General features: G+C 31.0%; 1 protein-coding gene across 2 annotated transcripts in view; it reads right to left on the bottom strand.

Moving 5' to 3' along the window:
* LOC135124344 (DNA-directed RNA polymerases I, II, and III subunit RPABC3) overlaps window positions 1-24930 on the bottom strand; it is a 161476-nt gene that overhangs the window by 104972 nt on the left and 31574 nt on the right. Inside the window, exon 1 of one of the 2 annotated variants that reach the window (XM_064049346.1) lies at window positions 2233-2288. The exons of the other annotated variant lie outside the window; for it this stretch is intronic. Within the exon in view, the coding sequence (XP_063905416.1) occupies window positions 2233-2263 (31 nt within the window). The 5' untranslated portion in view covers window positions 2264-2288. Of the gene's footprint in view, window positions 1-2232; window positions 2289-24930 lie in introns of those variants that run through there. 2 annotated transcript variants of the gene reach the window in all.

Here is a 24930-nt window from a genome sequence, read left to right as displayed (position 1 = left end):
GTAATTTGTTGTTGAAGTAGTTGCAAAGAATCTCGAGGATCCATTGTCTTATTTTTGAAGTAATTCTAAAGAATCTCGGGGACTCCTTGTGTCTGGTTTTCGAAGTATTTTGAAAGAATTTCCGAGTTCCCTTGTGTCTGATTTTTGAAGCAGTTTGAAGGAATCCCGGAGCCGCTTGTGTCTGGTTTTTGAAGTAATTTGAAAGAATCTCGGAGTCCTCTTGTGTTTGATTTTTGAAGTAATCTGAATGAATCTCGGGGACCCCTTGTGTCTGGTTTTTGAAGTAGTTTGAAAGAATCTCGGAGTCCCCTTGTGTCTGATTTTTCAAGCAGTTTGAGAGAATCTCAGAAACTCTTGTAATTTGTTGTTGAAGTAGTTGCAAAGAATCTCGAGGATCCATTGTCTTATTTTTGAAGTAATTCTAAAGAATCTCGGGGACTCTTTGTGTCTGGTTTTCGAAGTAGTTTGAAAGAATTTCCGAGTTCCCTTGTGTCTGATTTTTGAAGCAGTTTGAAGGAATCCCGGAGCCGCTTGTGTCTGGTTTTTGAAGTAATTTGAAAGAATCTCGGAGTCCCCTTGTGTTTGATTTTTGAAGTAATCTGAATGAATCTCGGGGATCCCTTGTGTCTGGCCTTAAAGTCGTTTGAAAGAATCTCGGAGTCCCCTTGTGTTTGATTTTTGAAGTAATCTGAATGAATCTCGGGGACCCCTTGTGTCTGGTTTTTGAAGTAGTTTGAAAGAATCTCGGAGTCCCCTTGTGTCTGATTTTTCAAGCAGTTTGAGAGAATCTCAGAAACTCTTTTGTAATTTGTTGTTGAAGTAGTTGCAAAGAATCTCGAGGATCCATTGTCTTATTTTTGAAGTAATTCTAAAGAATCTCGGGGACTCCTTGTGTCTGGTTTTCGAAGTAGTTTGAAAGAATTTCCGAGTTCCCTTGTGTCTGATTTTTGAAGCAGTTCGAAGGAATCCCGGAGCCGCTTGTGTCTGGCTTTTGAAGTAGTTTGAAAGAATCTCGGAGTCCCCTTGTGTTTGATTTTTGAAGTAATCTGAATGAATCTCGGGGACCCCTTGTGTCTGGTTTTTGAAGTAGTTTGAAAGAATCTCGGAGTCCCTTGTGTCTGATTCTTGAAGCAGTTTGAAAGAATCTCAGGAACTCTTTTGTGATTTGTTTTTGAAGTAGTTGCAAAGAATCTCGACGATCCATTGTCTTATTTTTGAAGTAATTCTAAAGAATCTCGGGGACTCCTTGTGTCTGGTTTTCGAAGTAGTTTGAAAGAATGTCCGAGTTCCTTTGTGTCTGATTTTTGAAGCAGTTTGAAAGAATCTCGAAGTCCCCTTGTGTCTGATTTTTGAAGCAAGCGGTTCTGTGATTCTTTCAAACTGCTTCAAAAATTAGACACAAGAGAACTCGAAGATTCTTTCAAACTACTTCAAAAATCAGACACAAGGAGTCCCCGAGATTCTTTGATATTACTTCAAAAACATGACCCACAGGAGATCCCCAAGATTCCTTCAAACTATGTACTTCAAAAACCCGATGCAAGCGATTCCCGAGATTTTTTCAAAGCACTTCAAAAATAAACCTCAGGAGTCCCCGAGATTCTTTCAAATTACTGCAAAAACAAGACCCACAAAATTGAATGTCAAAATTCGTTGTATAGTACAAGTTTTTATCAATACCGTAAGCGAATAAGATTTCTTTATTCACGTGTACTACACAATTGTTTTTCTTTCAAAGTGGAATATTAGGAATACGAATTTATCAATCGTCTTCGACGGAAAAATGTTGCTTTATAAGGTAAAGATTAGGTACACTTTTAAACATAGGATTTAAACAGTTTACATACTTGTTTTACAAGTTATTGTTTGTAATCATTGGTAATTTATTGCACATCGAGGTCACATAATGCATTATGTTAGATGCATTTACAACCATTAAGGTTTAAATTAAACGGTTTCAACAATGTATTAAAAATATGAATAGTATAAAAAAATTTGGCGAAACTACAAAATACAGTTTGTCAATAACTTCTACATGCTATAGTTCTCCATCTCCTTCATCAATAAGCTTTTAATTTTTAAAGAGGTGTGGTTAATCTAATAATCCACTTCACACAATCTACCAACCACGCGAACACAAAATTTCGCCTCTTAACCAACTTCATTCCGATCTACTATAAAATTCCCAGAGCAAAATAACACTCCACCCTGCAGATTAACCCGACTACCAACACGTTCTGGTGGACGTGGGGCTTCCATCCATAAATCAGCACATACACCACACCAGCAAAACCGACTAAAACCACGCAGATTAAACTGTATCTTTACGACCTGTGGTATTCGTCTCAGTGCATCATTGTGCAAATAAGCGTCAACAAGACACCCATACTCGTCGTAAATATAAATCTGAATCATAATCTATACATTATTGTTGTGTAATGTTTAACTAGATGCAAAGATCACAGTTCAATTGACACTTATTTACAAGAATAGAGAAATTTAGTTTGTGTTTTATTAGGTTTAAGATCACCTTTACATGCAATTGCGAATGAATCGGTTCGGTGGTTGCCTGTATTTTCGTTTTTTATTACTTGTTGAGCTGTTATAAAATTACGAAATAAATTCCACTTCTTTGGTGTGAAGTTCCAAAAATTTGTAGTTAACTGTCAAGAAATTTTGATAATTTTTTCAACATTTTTCCAAAATTTGTTTCTGTTAGTTGAATTTTTGCTTTAAATTTGCTTTTACTTGTATTAAATCCTAGAATGTGAAAAAGTAGTGCTGATCTAACGGTTGTAAAATTGTAGACATTTTTTACGATATTATGTTTTAGGAGTATTTCTTTTATGATTTAAAAAAAAAATATGTTCACACCGTATATTTCGAAATTGGCATGTCGAGATTAAATATCCCACATTTTTCCAAAAGCTCAAATTTTGAAGAACTTATGAAATTTTTGACCATTTTTCGACCATCATCGATAATTAGCTGAAGACATTTTTTGTAGAATTCAAACCCTAGAAGTTATTTTATGCTTCACTTTTTCGAAAATTTCTACTGTTTTTGCAGAATCAGTAATTGAAATATGGCAAATTTCGAATCAGTATGTTGAAATCTACATCTCAAATTTTTTTGTGGATTTTTTGGTAACTTTTCCAAAAACAAAATTTTTCAATACGCCTCCACTGCAAAATTAGCGAAAGACTCTTTTTGTAGATTTCGAGCCCAGAAGTTATTCTCGGCCCTTTTTCTTCGAAAATTAAAAAAATCATTTTCAAACAAAATACAAAATTTATTTTTCCGATTGATAAATCATAACAATGGATTCAAAATGTTTTACAAAGGGGACGCATCGACGGAAATTTGGCAATGGGGTTATCAATCAATCTTAAAACGTTATATCGTCACCTGAGAACTTGTTTGATCTACAAGCCAGAGCGCACTCAGGCCAATGTCGACTCTAAAAACGCTCAGAAACGATTTTATCTATAAGTTTAGTTATTTTTATCTTTTGGAAACGTTAGGACTTACTTTGCATGCATTTTTAATTATTTTTTAATTACAATTTTTTGCAAAAACGCAACAAGCTTAAACTGCTTTCAATGATACATATTCGTTCATTTGTTGTTTTAACATCGAAATAAACAGGGTCCAACCATAAATCTGATTTTCATTTCGTGCTACAATTAACTTTAAAAATAACAGCAAAATGTTTGACTTGTAAAGTGTCACTAAAGATTCTGCAAAAGTCCATTTCTTAAGTACATAAATATTTTAACGATTTAGTACATAATAATGTTCCCGAATAACAAAATTTACATTTCAAAGCTCTTGACAGCTGGTTTACCTGAGTAGTGAATATTACAATCATACAGATAAAAAAGAGCTACATGATAAATAGAAAACAAATTATTTAATTAAAGTTCTGTACATGCATAATAAAATATCAATTTTTCGCAATTTTAGTTTTTGGATTTTTCAGTTTATTTAATATTCAATTTTTGGATTTTATAATTTCACAATTTTTCAACTTCCCGATTTTCAGAGTTTCAATTTCTCAATTTTCTCAACTGTTTTGATTTTTTAGTCTTTCAATTCTTCACTTTTTCAATTATTCTATTTTTTAAGGTTTCGATTTTTCGATTTCACGTTTTTGATTTTTCGATTTCTCAATTTCTCAGTTTTTGGATATTTCAGTTTTGGGAGTTCTTAGTTTTTCTTTCATTTTTCAATTTTTTGAAATTTCAGTTTTGGGATTTTTCAGTTTACTTATTATTCAATTTTTCGATTTCCCAATTTTCCAATGTTTAAATATTTCGAGTTTTCAATGTTTCAAATTTGACTTGTATAAACTTTCAGTTTTTGATTTTTCATTTCTTTGATTTTTCAATTCTTCAATTTTTAGGTTTTGATTTTTTACTTCACTTTTGTGACTTTTTGATTCTCAATTTTTTAATTTCTCAGTTTTTGGATATTTCAGTTTTGAGATTTTTCAGTTTTCATTTTTCAGTTTTTCTTTCATTTTTCAACTTTTCGAAATTTCAGTTTCGGAATTTTTCAGATTATTTATTATTCAATTTTTCGATTTTACAAAATCTCAACTTTTCAATTTCTCGATTTTCAATTTTTCGATTTCTCAATTTTTCGATGTTTAAATATTTCGATTTTTCAATGTTTCAAATTTGACTTATACCTATAAACTCTCAGGTTTTGATTTCTCATTTCTTCAATTTTTCACTTTTTTAAGTTTTTGATTTTTCAATTCTTCAGTTTTTTAGGTTCTGATTTTTTGACTTCACTTTTGTGACTTTTGGATTTTTCAATTTTTTAATTCCTCAGTTTTTGGATATTTCAGTTTTGAGATTTTTCAGTTTTTCCATGTTTGTTTTTCCTTCATTTTTCAATTTTTCGAAATTTCAGTTTCGGAATTTTTCAGATTATTTATTATTCACTTTTTCGATTTTACAAAATCTCAACTTTTCAGTTTCTCGATTTTCAATTTTTCGATGTTTAAATATTTCGATTTTTCAATGTTTCAAATTTGACTTTTATAAACTCTCAGGTTTTGACTTCAATTCTTCAATTTTTAGGGTTTTGATTTTTTGACTACACTTTTGTGACTTTTTGATTTCTCAATTTTTTAATTTCTCAGTTTTTGGATATTTCAGTTTTTCTTTCATTTTTCAATTTATCGAAATTTCAGTTTCGGAATTTTTCAGATTATTTATTATTCAATTTTTCGATTTCTCAATTTTCCGATGTTTAAATATTTAGATTTTTCAATATTTCAAATTTGATTTTTATAAACTCTCAGTTTATGATTTTTCATTTCTTGAATTTTTCAATTTTTTAAGTTTTTGATTTTTCAATTCTTCAATTTTTTAGGTTTTGATTTTTTGACCTCACTTTAGTGACTTTTTGATTTCTCAATTTTTTAATTTCTCAGTTTTTCGATATTTGAGTTTTGAGACTTTTCAGTTTTTCCATTTTTCAGTTTTTCTTTCATTTTTCAATTTTTCGAAATTTCAGTTTCAGAATTTTTCAGATTTTTTATTATTCAATTTTTTAATTTTTTAGATTTTCAGTTTTTGAATATTTCAGTTTTGGGATTTTTCAATTTTTCCATTCATCATTTTTTCTTTCATTTTTGAGTTCTTCGATATTTAACTTTTGGGATTTTTCAATATTTGGATTCTTCGACTTTTCGATTTCTGACTTCTGGATTTTTCAATGTGTCGATTTTTTTACTTTTTCAATTTTTAAAATTTTAGAATTTTCGATTTCTCGATTTTTCATTTCAGTTCTTCGATACTTCAATTTTTCATGTTCCCGAATTTTTCAAATGTTTCAATTTCTTAATCTTTTTTCGACTTCCTGGTTTTAGATTTTCTGTTTTTCAATTTTTCGTTTTTTCACATTTTCAATTTTTTAATTTTTCATTTTTAAAATTTTTCTTTTGTTGGATGGTTTAATTTCCCGATTTATCGAGATTGGATGTTCGATATTTTGATTGTTCATTTTCTCGATTTAACAGTTTTTTAACTTTTAACTTTTCGCTTTTTCGATTTTGGTCCATTTCAATTTCTCAATATTACAATTTTGCGAATTTTTAAATTTTTTTATTTCTCAATTTATCGAGATTTGGATGTTTCAATGTTTTGATTGTTCAATTTCTGGTTTTATCAATTTTTCAATTTTTAACTTTTCGATTTTTTGATTTTGGCCTATTTCGGTTTATCAATTTTTCGACTTTTCGACTTCACGATTTCTCGATCTTTTGATTTTTCGATTTCTCGGTTTTTGGATTTTTTAATTTTCGGATTTTCGGTTTTATCGATTTTTTTCTATTTTTGAATATTTTGATTTCCCGATTTATCGAGATTTGGATGTTTCGATATTTTGATTGTTCATTTTCTCGATTAACAGTTTTTCAATTTATAACTTTTAGATTTTTTACTTTGTCCTATTCGATTTTGCAGTTTTTCCATTTTTCCGTTTTTTCGTTTTTTTATTTTTCTACTTCTAGATTTTTTTTCCAATTTTTCAACTTTTAAGTTTTCGTTTTTTCGGTTTTGGCCTATTTCGGTTTCTGAATTTTTCGACCTTCCGATTTCACAATTTCTCGATCTTTTGATTTTTCGATTTTTTAATTTTCGGATTTTCGGTTTTTCGATGTTTCGATTTAATTATCCGATTTTTAAATTTTGGAGCTCCGATCTTTCGTTTTTCGGTTTTTAAATTTTGGATATTGAATTTTTTACTTTTTTGATTTTTAAATTTTACATTTTTCGATTTTTCAATTTTTCGGTATTACGTTTTTTTATGTTTCGATTTCTTGTCATCTTGGTTTTTCGAATTTTAGATTTCTCGAATTTTCAAATTTCCGATTATTTTAATTTTTTTTTCAGTGTTAATACCATACAATATATCGAAAATAACCACAAAAATTGTCACTAAAAACAAAAATTTTAAAAATGTGTAACTAGATTTTCCCGAAAAAAATTCATTGAATTATTACGATTTCAACAATAGTGTTAATTTAAGACGTTTTGCTAGTAGAAAACACAATTAAAGAATTAATTCTTAGTTAAACAAAAAAATAGTTGCGTGTCAAAATCGAGTGAAACATGTGACATATATTTGTAAATAAAACCATCTAAAAATGTACCAAAAATGCAGAAATTATAGTCCAAATCACCCAAAAACCTATTATATTTTTGGAATTATCACTTTGAAATCTACATCTCGAATTTGTTCCAATTTTTTAGCAATTTCTCAAAGAGCTAATTTTTGCAGTACGCCACTGAAATTTTTGATGAATTTTCAAACATCTCCGAAAATTAGCTGCATTTTTTTATGGATTTCGATCTTCAGAAGTTATTTTCGGCTCCATTTTTTTCGAAAATTACTACCAGGAGCGTCAATTAAAAAAAAAAAAATTTCAAACCAAACGCAAAATTTAATTTTCCGATTATTTTGGAGATAAAGTAAAAAAATATCAATGCATTGCTCTCAGTCTCAATGTTTAATTGAACAATGTTGTAACACAATTTTGAAGTAAAATTTTTAATTGGCCAAAAATAGCAATCAAGTACACATGGTATTTTTGCTGCACAATTTTTATAACTGTGGTCCAGAATCCCCAGCATATTCTTCGCTTCACATCAAACAAAAAGCGTTTCATCAATCCAAACACATTTCCATTGTTGCAACTGTGTTCATGTACATTCTTTTAAGGCTGTTGCTACATCGACACTGGCAAGCATCAATGGTAAATAATGACCTGCCGCGCTACCGAAAAAATTAATAACTGTTTTATTACACATTGTCTCTTGACAGTTGTTAAGACAATTGAAAGAGGGAGGATCAAATTATGCTTGTACAATGACACTTTCAGTAATAACAATAAATATATTGGTGAAAATATTTTATTTTAAACACTTTAAACATTCTTTGATCCTTCCTCTTTACAAAACACACTTGTGAAATACTATTCACCTTTAATTCACACGGAGCTTAGTTAGGCACAATTTTTTGTTCTCTTCGTCGTAGCAACAGCCTTAAAATTTAATACTTAATGGAATCAACCCGTCGACCGCTTTATCTATTATTCCTGAGGATCCCTGTCCAAGGCGCTTTTAATTCATTTTTGATAAACATGAAATTTGTCATTGAAATGCGTTTGTTTTATAACCTATAACCTATAACTGACACAATTTTCTATATTTGGCGACACTGTAACTAAGGATAGTTGCAGACGATCTTCAAAAAGCATGCCCTGTGTATAATATAGCATTTTCGAATTAAAACAACTTCCCCCTATTTCTACCTACGGTAACTAGCACTCCATTTTCATCGATACACTTTTAATTTTTAAAACGTACATAATCCTCCAGTTTAAACACCCTAACCACTCCGCAAACACCGAACTTCACCTTTTAACCCACTTCACTCCATCCTACTATAAAATTTCCAGAACAAAATAACGCTCTACCGTCCAGGTTAACCGTATTTCCCACACGTTCCCCGTAGACACGGGACACGGGACTGCCGTCCATAAATCAATAGCTACACCCCAGCAGCAAAAGCAACTAAAACCACACGGATTAAACCATACCTTTACGAGGTGTAGTAATCGACCCCCCGACATTCCTCCCTCACTGCACCCCCGTGAAAACAATAAATTTCCACCAAGACACCCATCACCGTCCACTTGTCACAACTTCAACCCGATTTGAATTTGAATCATTATCTAGACGTAGATTTCAGGATGTCCTTTTCGAGGATGACACTTGCCTGACAAAAAGAAGACCGTGGAGAGGAGAAAGCGCGAGTGACGCAGTTCGAACGGGCGTAATGACGTCAATGCGCCCATAGCCACGACGTTACTCAAACCGCCCACGGACGGATTCATCCCTTAACAACACATGGTAATGATGGCGACGATGATCTTTTTGCGCAATTAATCGTGTATCTTTTCGCATCAATGACGGCGCCATCAGAAGAGCGTGCATGGACGAGGGCATGAATGAGCCGATATCGCTGTCAAGTGAGATAAATATCGCGGGGTGAAGTGTGGGTGATTTATGCAAGAGGGGTGATTGGCGTGCTGAACGACACCCTCGACGTAAAAATGCAAAGGAAATGCACGGACGGAATACAGAGTGTTTGTCGTCATTAGGGGGCGGACGATATTGACTTTCTGTGGGACGCGCAAAATAGTTAACACTTTTTGTAAGGGTGGTATAAATAGAAATTAAATTTCTACGCTGATTAAAAAAATTGGGTTAGGGTTATTAATTAGACGAACCCCCCCTCGTACAGTGCATTCGGTTTTAACTTGAATTGTAAAATGTCGGTATGCAGTTTGCAAGGCGGATTTATAAACTACAAGTACAAGAGTATGTTATTTTATAAAATTTAAATAACATTTACGATGCACAATTTTGAGGTGACGTCAACAATGATGACATAAATTTTGGTTAGCGTGTTGTAAAAAAGTAGTAAAAAGGGTCTTCAAAATTAAAAAGTGCAAATTTGGAATATTTCATTTCCCAAATGTATGAAAGTCTCTTCAAAATACACACGTGGTGCAATGAGTTCATGAATTTTTCATACTCTTGGAATTATAAAGCATGTGAAAGGCAAAATTGGGAAATGTGTTAAACACAATCAGCGACGAAAGCAAATTGTATTTGCTTGGTAAAAATCAGGGCAAAACCGATGAATTTTAAAAGCTAACGTCGGTTTTTATTTTCAGTTTTATTTCACCCTCGATTTACGAGTAATTAAATACGTTTTGTTAGTATGTTTCAAAATCGTTTTTTTCCGAGCGCCTGGTACGAGAAGTATTATAATGGTCATTTTGTCGAATTTCAACTCTTGATCGTTTCATGTTTACTCAACATTTTATATTTCCTACAATATGAAAAAGTAGACCTTCCGTTTCAGTCTGTCTGTTGTCGATGATTCGGAAACTTTTGGACTAATTATTATGAAACTTTAGAAGTATTTTAACATTATGGTGCAGATAGTAACACCTGAACCAAAATGTGTGTGATTTTCCCCACCAAGATTTGATGGTGTCATCTCAAACCACAATAGTGGACAATATGAAACACATTTAAAGCAGATAACCCACACGAAAAATGTAGATATTCTCAATTTCTTAGTACATGCTTAACTTCAACTGTTTATGCTTATTTTTCGAAAGAGTTCGACTATCAGCACGTTCAGATTATAAACTTCAGTGGTTAAAAGAAAATGATATTTGATTGACTTTGTCAAAACGCTCATAAATTTGAATAAGATTTAATCAGCAAATTATTTTTCAAATTTCACACCAGTTGAGTTTTGCAATTTCAAAGTCAAATTGCACACGCTTTGATCTTTTTGAATAATGTAAACCATGCAAAATCTGTATGACGTCATATCAAAATTTTGCTTAACACTTACACTTAAACATGAATCCACACTTTTAATTTTATAAACTTGTGGATTATGACAAAAAATTAATTATAGTAAAATAATTACAACTGTTTCAAATTGTCCCAAAATATACGCAACAGATTCCTCTGACTCTTCATAAAACAGTAAAGTAGTCTAGTGATTATAGCAGTGTCGGATTGAGGACATGGGGTCCACTGGAAAATTTATAAAGTGGGGTCCTGTGGTATTGTACACAGATGTTCTTTGGGTATTATTATTACTATTGTTATTATTTTCAGTTTTGCTGGCGACATTGACGTTTTGAAAAAATTATTTTGCTTTTGGAATTTTACCAAGAAAAACAATTAACATCCCCGCAACCCCTACGTCTTTAAATATAAAATATACTTATTTAAAGCAGATAACTAACGGGAAAAAATGTAGACAATTTCATTTTTTCAGTATATGATTAACTTCGACTGTTTATGTTTATACTTCGACCGAATTCGATTACTAGCACAAACATCAGAGGTTAAAAGAAAATGAAATTTGGTTGATTTTGGGTTCTCAACGCATAGGAAAGGACTGATTGATTAATTCATACTCAGTTTTTTCCCAAAAACACTCATAAACTTGAAGAAAAATTCGGCAAAAACGTAATCTACAGACACATTTTGACCAACGATTTATCACGTTTCAAATAATCTTAAAATCTTTGCACGATTTCACAACATTCCATTTTTTCCCGAAGTTTCGTTCCGAATAATCCCTTAATTCAAAAGAGAAATCGCAAAAAGGACTTAAATCTCGAAATAAATGAAGAGATTTTTGGAACATTTTCATCGGATTTCTCAGTTATTTGAAGGGAAATTGTCAAAATATTTTAGATTCGTAATATGCGAAAAATTATCTATGAGCCAACTATTTTCCGTTTAGACAGATCCACTTTTCAAACAAATTTTTTGGAAATTATTGAAAATATGTATTTTCTCAGGTTTCTCGCTTATTTAAAAAAATATTGCAAAAAGGACTTCATAAGCGGTCAACACTCTATATATAAGCTAGGAAGTTTGACATTTTCAAAAATTTTTTTGTAAAATTTTGGATATTTTTCACTCGATTTCATTTCTTAAATGAAGGAGAAATATCAAAAAAAATCAAACTCGAACTCTGCGAACAATTGTCTATAAATTAGCTCTACTTTCTTGATAAATAATGCCATTTTGACACTTTTTTAAGTTTTTGGCATGTTTAACTTGCACTTCTTGCAAATTTTTTCGTAATTTTTCGGAAGTTTCGCTCCGAATAACCGTTTAATTGAATAGAGATATCGCAAAAAGGATTTCAATCTCAAAATATATGAACAATTCCCTATTGGTTAGTTCTCTTTTCCTGTCAAATAAAGCCATTGGAACGGGTTCAATTTTTTTTTTGAGTTTTAGAGATTTTTGAAAAATTTTCAGATTCAGATTCTCTACAAAGTAACAATTTTTGCGTTTGCATAAAGCCATTTATAACGATTTCACAAATTTTTGGCTTAATTTTTGGAATTTTTATTTTAGAATCCTCTATCGATTAGCTCTTTTTTCCTCTCGAATAGAGCCATTTTGAACCATTTAAAAATATTTTTTTAAAGATTCTGGATTTTTCCCAATTATTTGAAAATGTACAGCAGATTTTAGTTCGTAATTTCCGGGTTAATTCTCTAAAACCTAACAATTTTTCCATTCTAGGTTAAATTTTTTTTTTCAAATTTTTAAAAATATTTACAGTTTTCTGGTTTATTTAAAAATAGACTTCAAAAGGGACCTCAGTTTTAGCACAAGTACTGTTTTCGTTGTATCACTGATTTATTTTATTTTAATTATTTTGTGTATTTGCTTGCTTTTTTTAGAATTTGAATCTTTACCTATGTTTTATTAATTTCACTAGGTATGTGGGAAAATTTAATTTTAATTTAACCCAATTATTTATAGTTGTCCTGTAAATAGTTTCGACTGTTCGGCAATAAAGCTTATTATTATGATTCAGATTCGTAATATGCAATCAACATTCCGCAAGCTAAGAAGTTTGAGGTTTTAAAAAACATTTTTTGGAAAATTTTGAATATTTTTACGCGATTTTCTAGCTTAAATGAAGGAGAAACAGCAAAAAAATCAAATTCGAAATGTGCGAAGAATTGTCTATTTAAATCAGCTCTATTTTCTTGTCAAATAATGCCATTTTGACATTGTACGCTAGGAGCTTTGGGGTTTTCAAAAATGTTTTTGAAAAAAATTGGACATTTTTATGTTGATTTTCTTGCTTGTTTGAAGAAAAATTCCAAAAAAGATTTCAGACCCGAAATATGTGAAAAAGTCTTAATAGGTTAGCTCTACTTTCCTCTCAAATACAGCCATTTTAAAATTTTTGTGCAACTTTCTGGAACTATTTTCTTTTTTCGCTTAATCGAAGAGATCTGCAAAAAGATTTCAAACTTGAAATACATGAGGGTTAGCTCTCTTGTCCTCTCAAATAAAATCATCTGGAACGGTTCCAAACACTTTTTTTTTAATTTTGGTGATTTTTGGAAAATTCTCCTCGCATTTCTCTGTTATTTCAAGACAAAACATCAAAAATATTAGATTAGAGATTCGTAATCTGGAAATAATTATCTAAAACCAACAATTTTCCGCTTCGACAGATCCACTTTTAACCGTTTCAAACAAAATTTTTGGATATTATGAAAAAAGTTTCTCAATTTTCTCGCTTATTTAAAAAGATCTTGCAAAAAAGACTTCAGATTCGTACTATGCGGTCGTTTCTCTAGAATTTTTACTTAATTGAAGAGAAAAACCATTTTTTTTTTGTAATATTTAGCACTTAGATGACTTAGATCTCAAATAAACCTTCAACATGATTCTGCGTTGTATTTCCAGTTTTTTCCTTGAAAAAAAATTAGGAACTCTATTTTTACTTTAATACAACAATGCTAAGGGTAAAAACTCAAGAACATTTGTGCGGCAGAATTTTAAGATGAATAAGTTTTTGGGAAGGCCTTAAACGAACAAGATTAAAGATTTTTCCAAAAATCTCGATGTCTACGGTAAAAACTCAACACGGATTCTAAATTACACATACCATGTAGTTCTATAAAATTTAGGAAACATTTGTTCTTCAAAAATATAAAATGTCATCATTTTTTAGGAGACTATAAACGAAAAAATTTTGAATAACGATTTACCATGCTTACAATAATCTTTAAAAACTTGTAAGTTTTTAAAACATTCGGCTTTACAATTTCAAAGTTAAATTGTAAAATGTTACACAATTTTGATTTTTTTCTAAAAAATCTGGATGTCTAGGGTGAAAACTCGACACGGATTCATGAATCACACATACAGGACTATGCATATCTGTAAAATTAGGTAAATATATCAACCAAAAAAAGAGACAAATTAGTGGTAAGTAAAATGGTAGGTTTTCCCCCTCATTTTGTTTTTTAATCTATTATAAGGTGCTTTATCACTTTTAAAAGGCCAATTTTGACGTTAAAGTGTTTTTTTTTACCTTTTATAAAAACCTCAAAGTCAGCGGTTTCTATATAGATCATGGTCAAAAGCTTTATAAGTCCACAACTTGTTAATGGGGGGAAAAAAGCATTAAAAAAAGCTTCACAACAAAAATTGACTTTTTTATTTTATAAAAAAGCAATAAGAAACTTCAACGTCAAACTTTGTTAAAAAACACGATAAAGTACCTCAGAATAGATGAAAAAAAAGCTTAAATAGATACAACTGTACCGTCTGATTTTAGTTCAGAATTTTTATTCAAAAATAATATCCGGGATAATCCAATCCTTAAACCAGAGTCATTCAGGTGAGAATTGGATTTGAAATGATAAATAATGCTTTTGCAATCACTAAAAATTATATTTGGTAAATATAAATTAAATCGGCAAAATTCTAAAATCATGTCATTGTTTTGGGAAAAAGAAAATAAAGCAAAGTTTTTCCCAGGTTTGAGCTAGAATACAATAACAATTCAAGACGGAAAACTAACAAATTACAATACAAAACGTCGTATTAAAAAAAATTAAAAAATTGGCTGTGTTCTCTTTCTTTTTTTTTTTTTTTGTAGCTACATCACGAGTCCAGAATCCTTTAGCTTTCAAGTATAGCTTTTAAGAACCACCTAACAAAATCTGTTGGGAATAATTATTAAATAATTATATTATGGAGACGCTCTTGAGCAAAATCAGTCCTGGTTCATGCAGATGAAATTAAAATCTACGTTATCGGTTTTGTACAAGCTTTTAGTATTAACTAATGTTGGAGAGTGACAGGGTTGCAGAGTCGAATAGAAACATCCTATCTTCAATGTCGTGTATAGATATTATTTATAAAGCAACGACGACAGAACTAGGACTAAACAAGGACAATCAATATTTTGATATTAGTACTAACAGAAGTAGCAGATAAGGGAAGGCGTAAATTATTTAACGAAAAGGAAAATAGGACATGTTTTCGGGTCTATAGTCTACAATAATTTTGGATAGCTATATTGAGCATTATTTTTATACAGCTGCTGTATGGGCAATAAGATACAACCAGACTTTGTACAATACGCCAGGATTACAAAACCGACGGTTGCTCACAGCGAACTGTGTAATAATTTAGCTATATTAGGTAATCTGATTTAATTCGAAATTAAATTAAAATACAAGTTTTGAAAAATTGTACTAAATACGTCACATTTCCCCATCTCTCGTTATTTTTAATAAAGTAAGTTTATAAAAATAAAATATTTGCATTTAAATGTAAGAAAAACCGTAACAAGAAAGCGAACTTGATTATTAGTACAAAAAGAAAACAGATTTTAACGTCCTTTGTCAAAGCTGACAATCCAATTTACAGTTAAATTATTCCCCCTGTTATAAAAATAGCCTGTGTATAAAATACGAACGCAATTACTTATAGGAAATCAATTCATTGCGCACTGTCAAACTAAGAAATTATTATTAAAGCAAAAAAGTGTATTTCATACTGATATTTAATAAAGTTGTTGTCATGCCTTCATAATATTCATAATATAAAAATATACCTACATATTTTGATTAAAAAATACCTAGTATAAAAATAATTGGAACAATCTCAACCGTTGTTATAAATAGGTGCCACACCCCACGCAAATATAGATTTCTATTCAAGATTTCCACCGAAAAAAGCTCTCGCTCTATACTTGTTTTAAACAGCTCTCAATCCCTCTAGCTCCGACCCACTCCAGCACATAAAGCTCCATCGGCGGATAAATTTCTGCGAACCCCTCGAAGTGTATGTACATCATGGGGATTTATTAATTCACGTGGGCGAAAGCTTCGGAGAATTGAGCGGCGCTCAACTCGGTAGGGCTACAGTCGCCATGTTGCCGGTGCCAGGGTAACAAAAAGCTCTCCGATTGGCTGATAATGGCCCCCGGACACACCCAACTGTTTTTTCGTGCCATCGCCACACGAGCCGACTCATCTAGTTGGCCTAGGTCACGCCGGGAAGTCCCGTTCTTGTGACAAATTATTTCAAAACACTCGTATGCAGGCCTGCCAAACTTGACTCATCCGGAATCCGATTAGGCATCACAGGGATTTTCGGCCTATCACACCCCTGCGTTCGCCCCGACCAACATGGCGACAAGATGGCGAGCTTAAACAATATGACGGCAATCGGTAATTGACGGGCGGCGGCGGCGACATTTACTGATCTAATGTAACATGGGGGCTTTGATGTGCGGCGGCGGAATGGGAAGAATTTGTCGGAATGGCGGGATAAGGTTAAGATGAAAACGAACATTACAATATCGACCGGTTTCGTCCATCGGGTTTATTGCGTAGTTAAGATGTTCCACCCCATTTTCGACGCCATTCCGACTAAGAATTCTGGGAACACGTGGCTCGTTTTACGAAGGCGAGACAAAGGGGTTGCAAACACGGAAGGCGATTTTGACTTTGAAGGGATTACGTGACCATTGGGCGATTAGTACTGTTTTCGATTTTTTAAACCGAAGTAAAACGTAATTTTTCAAATATTCAAAAACAAAAATTACGTTGTTCTATACTTTCCTATTTGTTATTTCGTTTAGTTACACCACACCTACGACCATGTTAATTATTTATTATTCTCTTTTAAAATATACATTAAAAATATGTTTGATGTTTAAAAACGAAAAGCTAAACAACTGAGGCCAACTGGTCCAGTAGGACGACGGGTTAAAAAAAGACATCCACGATTAAATGATGCTTTTTAAATGATAATGAAGCAAAATTCAAAGATGGAAAAATTAGGATCAAGTGCATGGTACAATACGCCATCTCAATTTTTTTTATAGCAAATAAAATTATTTTATTATTTTATTTAATAGGTATAGCGAACAGAACAAGAATTTGTTTATTGTTGATTAGTTTCGGTGATGTTTGTCCACTTTATCAAAACGGATAAGAACATAGCATACATTAATTAATTATTCTCTAGGCACCGATTTCTATGCCACAGAAAAATGAAACGAACATTTTGAAAAAAAATTAAGTTTGTGATCTACATTTTCTTCCATATGGATAAAAGAGCTCTAGCTGTTGAAAATGCTAAAAATTTGAAAAACATACAATTTCAGTGATCTACAAAAAAAACTTTTTATTATAATCATCAGAAATGAGAATATGTTTTTAAATTTTTCTTAGTACGTATAATTTTTTAAAATACATACCTACTTATAATCAGAAAAATCATAGAAAACGAAATAAATCACCTTCACAAGGATATAAAATTCAATTAACAGCAGACTCGGGTGCTATTTGTATTTCATTTTAGAAGTAGCATAATGCTGAATTAAAAATGTCAGAAACCTGTTGTTTTGCCTTTAAAATTAGAAATCTTGAGCGCGTTTTCAGAAATCAAAATCTTGGAAGCTAATTTTGTTTCAATTTTAGAAACAGCATACAACAGTATAGAAACGACCTCGGGATTCCGATTTTCTTTCATTTTTAGAAACAGAAATCTCGGAATAATTGCGTTCTGCTTTTAAAAGTGGCAATCTCAGGATTTAATGGTGTTTCGATTTTAAAAATGTCATAAACAGAAAAAAGAACCTCAATATTCCAATTTCTTTTTGTTTTTATTAGAAGTAGAAATCTCGTGAACTAATTGTGTTTCCATTTTAGAATTACAATCTCAGGGGCTAAATGTGTTTCGACGATAGAAATAGCATTACCACAGAATAAAAAATTCCAAGATCTCGATTTTCTTTCGTTCTAGGAAATTAAAGTCTCGGGAGCTCATTTTGTTTCAATTCTAGAAATAGCATATACAACAGTAGAAAGAACCTCGAGATTCTGATTTTATTTCGTTTTTAGAAACAGAAATCTCGTAATAATTGCGTTCTGCTTTTAGACTTAGCAACCTCACAAGCTTATTGTGTTTCGCTTTTAGAAGTAGAAATCTCAGAGGCTAAATGTGTTTCGATGATAGAAATAGCATAATACAGAATAAAAAATGTCGGAAATATATGTTGCATCATTTTTAAATTTAGCAACCTTAATCGCTAAATGTGTTTTAGTTTTAGAAATGGCATAATACAAAATTAAAAAACCCGGGATATCGATTTTGTTTCGTTTTCAAAAATTAAAATCTTGGAGGCTAATTTTGTTTCTATTTTATAAATAGCATACTACAGTATAGAAAGAACCTCGAAACTTCGATTTTCTTTCGTTTTTAGAAACAGAAATCTCGGAATAATTGCGTTCTGCTTTTAGAGTTAGCAACCTCAGGGGCTAATTGTGTCTCACTTGTAGAAGTAGCAATCTCAGGGTCTAATGATGTTTTGATTTTTAAAACTGCATACAACTGAAGAAAGAATCTCATCATTCCAATTTTTTTTTTTTTTTCTTTTTAGAAGTAGAAATCTCGGGAACTAATTTGTGTTTCCCTTTTAGAATTACAATCTCAGCAGCTAAATGTGTTTCGATTTTAGAAGTAGCATAATATAGAATAAAAAAAGTCAGGAATCGATGTTGTTTCATTTTTAAAATTAGCAATTTTGACCGCTGAATCTATTTTGGTTTTAGAAATGGCATAATAAAGAATAAACAATCTCAAGATCCAAATTTTGTTTTGTTTTTAGAAATTAAAATCTCAGGGGTTAATTTTCTTTCAATTTTAGAAATACCACACGACAGAATAAAGGACCTAGTGATTCTGACTTTCTTTCATGTTTAGATGTAGCAATTTTAAGGGTTACCTAATTGTGTTTCATTTTTAGAAGTAGGCTGATTTTGTTTCCAATTTAGAAGTAGCATGCAATAGTAGAAAAAACTCGAGATTCCGATTTCTTTTCGTTTTTAAGAATAGAAATCACAAAGCAATAATTATTTTTCGCTTTTATTATTAGCAATCTCAAAAACTAATTGTGTTGCGCTTTTAAAAGTACTAATCTCAGAAGATAATGGTGTTTCGATTTTAGAAATGACTTACAACAGAAGAAAGAACCTCGTCATTCCAATTTTGTTTTATATTTAGAAGAAGAAATCTCGGGAACTAATTGTGTTTCGTTTTTAGAATTACAATCTTATTAGAGGCTAAATGTATTTCGATTTTATAAACAGAATAACACAGATTAAAAAACGTCGGAAATCTATGTTGTGTCATTTTTAAAATTAGCAATCTTGGCAGATAAATCTATTTTGGTTTTATAAATGGCATATTACAGAATAAAAAATTCCGAGATCCAAATTTTGTTTTGTTTTTAGAAATTAAAATCTCAGGAGTTAATTTTATTCGAATTTTAAAAATACCACACGACAAAATAAAGGACTACGTGATTCCGACTTTCTTTCGTCTTTAGACGTAGCAATGTCGAGGGTTAATGGTGTTTCATTTTTAGAAGTAGCATTCTCAGAGGTTGATTTTCTTTCCATTTTAGGAATAGCATACAACAGCAGAAAAAACTCGAGATTCCGATTTCTTTTCGTTTTTAAGAATAGAAGTCACAAAGCAATAATTATTTTTCGCTTTTATAATTAGCAATCTCAAAAACTAATTGTGTTGCGCTTTTAAAAGTACTAATCTCAGAAGATAACGGTGTTTCGATTTTAGAAATGACTTACAACAGAAGAAAGAACCTCGTCATTCCAATTTTGTTTTATATTTAGAAGTAGAAATCTCGGGAACTAATTGTGTTTCGTTTTTAGAATTACAATCTTATTAGAGGGTAAATGTATTTCGATTTTATAAACAGAATAACACAGATTAAAAAATGTCGGAAATCTATGTTGTTTCATTTTTAAAATTAGCAATCTGGGTCGATAAATCTATTTTCGTTTTATAAATGGCATATTACAGAATAAAAAATTCGAGATCCAAATTTTGTTTTGTTTTTAGAGATTAAAATCTCAGGAGTTAATTTTGTTTCAATTTCAGAAATACCACACGACAGAATAAAGAACTACATGATTCTGACTTTCTTTCGTCTTTAGACGTAGCAATGTCGAGGGTTAATGGTGTTTCATTTTTAGAAGTAGCATTCTCAGAGGTTGATTTTCTTTCCATTTTAGAAATAGCATACAACAGTAGAAAAAACTCGAGATTCCGATTTCTTTTCGTTTTTAAGAATAGAAATCACAAAGCAATAATTATTTTTCACTTTTAGAATTAGCAATCTCAAAAAGTAATTGTGTTTCGCTTTGAGTTGTACTAATCTCAGAAGATAATGATGTTTCGATTTTAGCAATGACTTACAACAGAAGAAAGAACATCGTCATTCCAATTTTGTTTTATTTTTAGAAGTAGAAATCTCTGGAACTAATTGTGTTTCGTTTTTAGAATTACAATTTTATTAGAGGCTAAATGTATTTCGATTTTATAAATAGAATAACACAGATTAAAAAATGTCGGAAATCTATGTTGTTTCATTTTTAAAATTAGCAATCTTGGCCGATAAATCTATTTTGGTTTTACAAATGGCATATTACAGAATAAAAAATTCCAAGATCCAAATTTTGTTTTGTTTTTAGAGATTAAAATCTCATGAGTTAATTTTGTTCCAATTTTAGAAATACCACACAACATAATAAAGGACCTAGTGATTCTGACTTTCTTTCCTCTTTAGACGTAGCAATGTCGAGGGTTAATGGTGTTTCATTTTTAGAAGTAGCATTCTCAGAGGTTGATTTTCTTTCCATTTTAGAAATAGCATACAACAGTAGAAAAAACTCGAGATTCCGATTTCTTTTCGTTTTTAAGAATAGAAATCACAAAGCAATAATTATTTTTCGCTTTTAGAATTAGCATTCTCAAAAACTAATTGTGTTGCGCTTTTAGAAGTACTAATCTCAGAAGATAACGGTGTTTCGATTTTAGAAATGACTTAAAACACAAGGAAGAATCTCGTCATTCCAATTTTGTTTTATTTTTAGAAGTAAAAATCTCGGGAACTATAATAGTGTTTCGTTTTCAGAATCACAATCTTATTAGAGGCTAAATGTATTTCGATTTTATAAACAGCATAACACAGATTAAAAAATGTCGGAAATCTATGTTGTTTCATTTTTAAAATTAGCAATCTTGGCGGATAAATCTATTTTGGTTTTACAAATGGCATATTACAGAATAAAAAATTCCGAGATCCAAATTTTGTTTTGTTTTTAGAGATTAAAATCTCAGGAGTTAATTTTGTTTCAATTTCAGAAATACACACGACAGAATAAAGGACCTCGTGATTCCGACTTTCTTTCGTCTTTAGACGTAGCAATGTCGAGGGTTAATGGTGTTTCATTTTTAGAAGTAGCATTCTCAGAGGTTGATTTTCTTTCCATTTTAGAAATAGCATACAACAGTAGAGAAAACTCGAGATTCCGATTTCTTTTCGTTTTTAAGAATAGAAATCACAAAGCAATAATTATTTTTCGCTTTTATAATTAGCAATCTCAAAAACTAATTGTGTTGCGCTTTTAAAAGTACTAATCTCAGAAGATAATGGTGTTTCGATTTTAGAAATGACTTACAACAGAGAAAGAACCTCGTCATTCCAATTTTGTTTTATATTTAGAAGTAGAAATCTCGGGAACTAATTGTGTTTCGTTTTTAGAATTACAATCTTATTAGAGGCTATATGTATTTCGATTTTATAGACAGCATAACACAGTTTAAAAAATGTCGGAAAGCTATGTTGTTTCATTTTTAAAATTAGCAATCTTGGCCGATAAATCTATTTTGATTTTACAAATGGCATATTACAGAATAAAAAATTCCGAGATCAAAATTTTGTTTTGTTTTTAGAGATCGAAATCTCAGGAGTTAAATTTTGTTTCAATTTTAGAAATACCACACGACAGAATGAAGGACTACGTGATTCCGAATTTCTTTCGTCTTTAGACGTAGCAATGTCGAGGGTTAAGGGTGTTTCATTTTTAGAAGTAGTATTCTCATAGGTTTACTTTCTTTCCATTTTAGAAATAGCATACAACAGTAGAAAAAACTCGAGATTCCGATTTCTTTTCGATTTTAAGAATAGACATCACAAAGCAATAATTATTTTTCGCTTTTAGAATTAGCAATCTCAAAAACTAATTGTGTTTCGCTTTAAGAAGTACTAATCTCAGTAGATAGAAGTGTTTCGAGTTTAGAAATGACTTACAACAGAAGAAAGAACCTCGTCATTCCAATTTTGTTTTATTTTTAGAAGTAGAAATCTCGGGAACTAATTGTGTTTCGTTTTTAGAATTACAATCTTATTAGAGGCTATATGTATTTCGATTTTATAAACAGCATAACACAGATTAAAAAATGTCGGAAATCTATGTTGTTTCATTTTTAAAATTAGCAATCTTGGCCGATAAATCTATTTTGATTTTACAAATGGCATATTACAGAATAAAAAATTCCGAGGTCAAAATTTTGTTTTGTTTTTAGAGATCGAAATCTCAGGAGTTAAATTTTGTTTGAATTTTAGAAATACCACACGACAGAATAAAGGACTACGTGATTCCGAATTTCTTTCGTCTTTAGACGTAGCAATGTCGAGGGTTAATGGTGTTTCATTTTTAGAAGTAGCATTCTCAGAGGTTGATTTTCTTTCCATTTTAGAAATAGCATACAACAGTAGAAAAAACTCGAGATTCGGATTTCTTTTCGTTTTTAAGAATAGAAATCACAAAGCAATAATTATTTTTCGCTTTTAGAATTAGCAATCTCAAAAACTAATTGTGTTTCGCTTTGAGAAGTACTAATCTCAGAAGATAATGGTATTTCGATTTTAGAAATGACTTACAACAGAAGAAAGAACCCCGTCATTCCAATTTTGTTTTATTTTTAGAAGTAGAAATCTCGGAAACTAATTGTGTTTCGTTTTTAGAATTACAATCATATTAGAGGCTAAATGTATTTCGATTTTATAAACAGAATAACACAGATTAAAAAATGCCGGAAATCTATGTTGTTTCATTTTTAAAATTAGCAATCTTGGTCAATAAATCTATTTTTTTAAAGACAGCATACAACAGAATAAATCAGTCCGATTTTCTTTCATACTTAGAAATAGCAATCTTGGGGGTAATTGTGTTTCGATGTTTGAATTAGTTTACAACGAAAGAAAGAATCTCGAAATTCCAATTTTATTTTATTTTTAGAAGCAGAAATCTCGGAGTCATAATCGTCTCATCTTTAGAAATAGTACAATAAAGAATGATTGGAATCGATGGCGTTTGGTTTTTAGAAGTAGCAACCTCGAGGCATAATTGTGTTTCGATTTTAGAAATAATAATCTCATATGTTAGGATTTTAACAGCTGCATACAACAGAATAGAGAACTTCGAGATTCAGAATTTGTTTCGTGTTTAAAAGTAGGACTTATAGCAATCTCGGAGGTTTCGATTTGTAAACGGAACTTTTATGTAATCCGTTGACATGGTCACAAATTTGTCAAAAATGATTGCAGACTTAGAATCAACATTTCCAACTTTGTAAAGTCCTATTCTTTTTCTTGATGATTTCTGGTTGTAAATCGTTTCTGTTTGCCGGTTACAACGGAGTATTTAGAAAACGCAACATTTTTCAAAATATCTTTTTCTCCAAGCGAGTAAGTTCTGAACTTATAACAAAGTTGAGTTATTTCAACATTTATAATTGACGACAGGGCCTACCTGGGTATCCAGTGGCCGCCGGTGGCCCGAGATTTTGATAATAACATAACTCAAAAATTGTTGTTATTACTTACTTAAATATGCTTTCACTCACAATCCATAACGAACATAAACGAAAAACAATTACATTGCGTTCATATTTTAAAGATCCACCACCTATTGATTCATGTTGTAATAAATGTTCCTATTGACTCACAGTTCAATTGTCATCGGCTGACGCAAGCGCATCAAAAATAAGATCAAACTTAATATAACGCTGAAAAAAGGGGAAAATTCCCTGACACGTTAAGAATTAGAATCTATTTGTTTAAATTACAACTCTGTTTGGAAACAAATATTCGCTTAAGTTGTCATCGATCTTTACAAACTTAATAATTGAAATAAAATGTAAAATTCTGCAGTACCTACTTTGAATTCAGCCTTTAGACAAAGAACTTGTGATTAATTGAGTAATAATGATAATTTTCTACTTTAAATACTTAGTTGAAAAAATACGGAATACAAGAAACGTCTACACAAAGTTAAGTGGTATGTAATAAACATGTCACTGCTTTTAAAAGTCACTACCTAATGCAAATTACAAATTGAATCCTCTCTCTACTTACATTGCAGACTCCATAATAAAAGATAACTTTTATGTTCTTTTGCAGTTTTCAGCGGCGCGTCCTAGGTAATAAATAAACCTTTTCCTCGCTGCATAAATGATTTTAACAAAACCCCCAGACAAAAACAAACAAAATTAATTTTTAATTTGAAATTTGCAAGGCACAGTCTTCTCTTATTCTTGTCCTAAAACTAAAAATAAACAAACTCATTTAAGTGGAAAATTTCACAGCTTGGTCGCTTTCGCTGCTTTATATGTTTAGAGAAGAATATTACCCCCGGCTGCAGCCACAAAAGCGCAGTCAATGCAAATGCAAATACCAACGCTTATTTTACAAGTCAATAGAGAATTTTCACTTAACGTTTTTATGGTTACATGAGTGATGTTTGTGTTTCTTAACGGTAAGTTTATTTTCTAGAAACTTGCTTGTTGCATTTAATTTAATGTTTAATCTATACAAATACTGTTGTCAACTTTTTATGTCCCAGACCAGTCAAAATGTATTCCTTATTGATTAATCATCCCTTTGGGTAATAACTTTTGAACTCAAAGGTTTTTTTAAAGTAGTGTAAGAAATTCGCTCTAATTATATCATCATCATAAAATCGTCCTGAATGAAAGTTCGCTTAACTGTGTAAGTTGACAACCAGTGGCAGACAGTAATTTACTGCGAAAAGTTCACATTTCATCAAGAATCTCAACTATTGGATTAACCAATCTAGTCAAGAATTAGCCG

This window comes from Zophobas morio, unplaced genomic scaffold, assembly GCF_036711695.1.
Source record: "Zophobas morio isolate AGI-343-1 ecotype UQ-CSIRO unplaced genomic scaffold, CSIRO_AGI_Zmor_V1 ptg000007l, whole genome shotgun sequence".
In the NCBI taxonomy this organism is placed as follows: domain Eukaryota; kingdom Metazoa; phylum Arthropoda; class Insecta; order Coleoptera; family Tenebrionidae; genus Zophobas; species Zophobas morio.
This window is presented reverse-complemented; position numbering and strand designations above follow the sequence as displayed.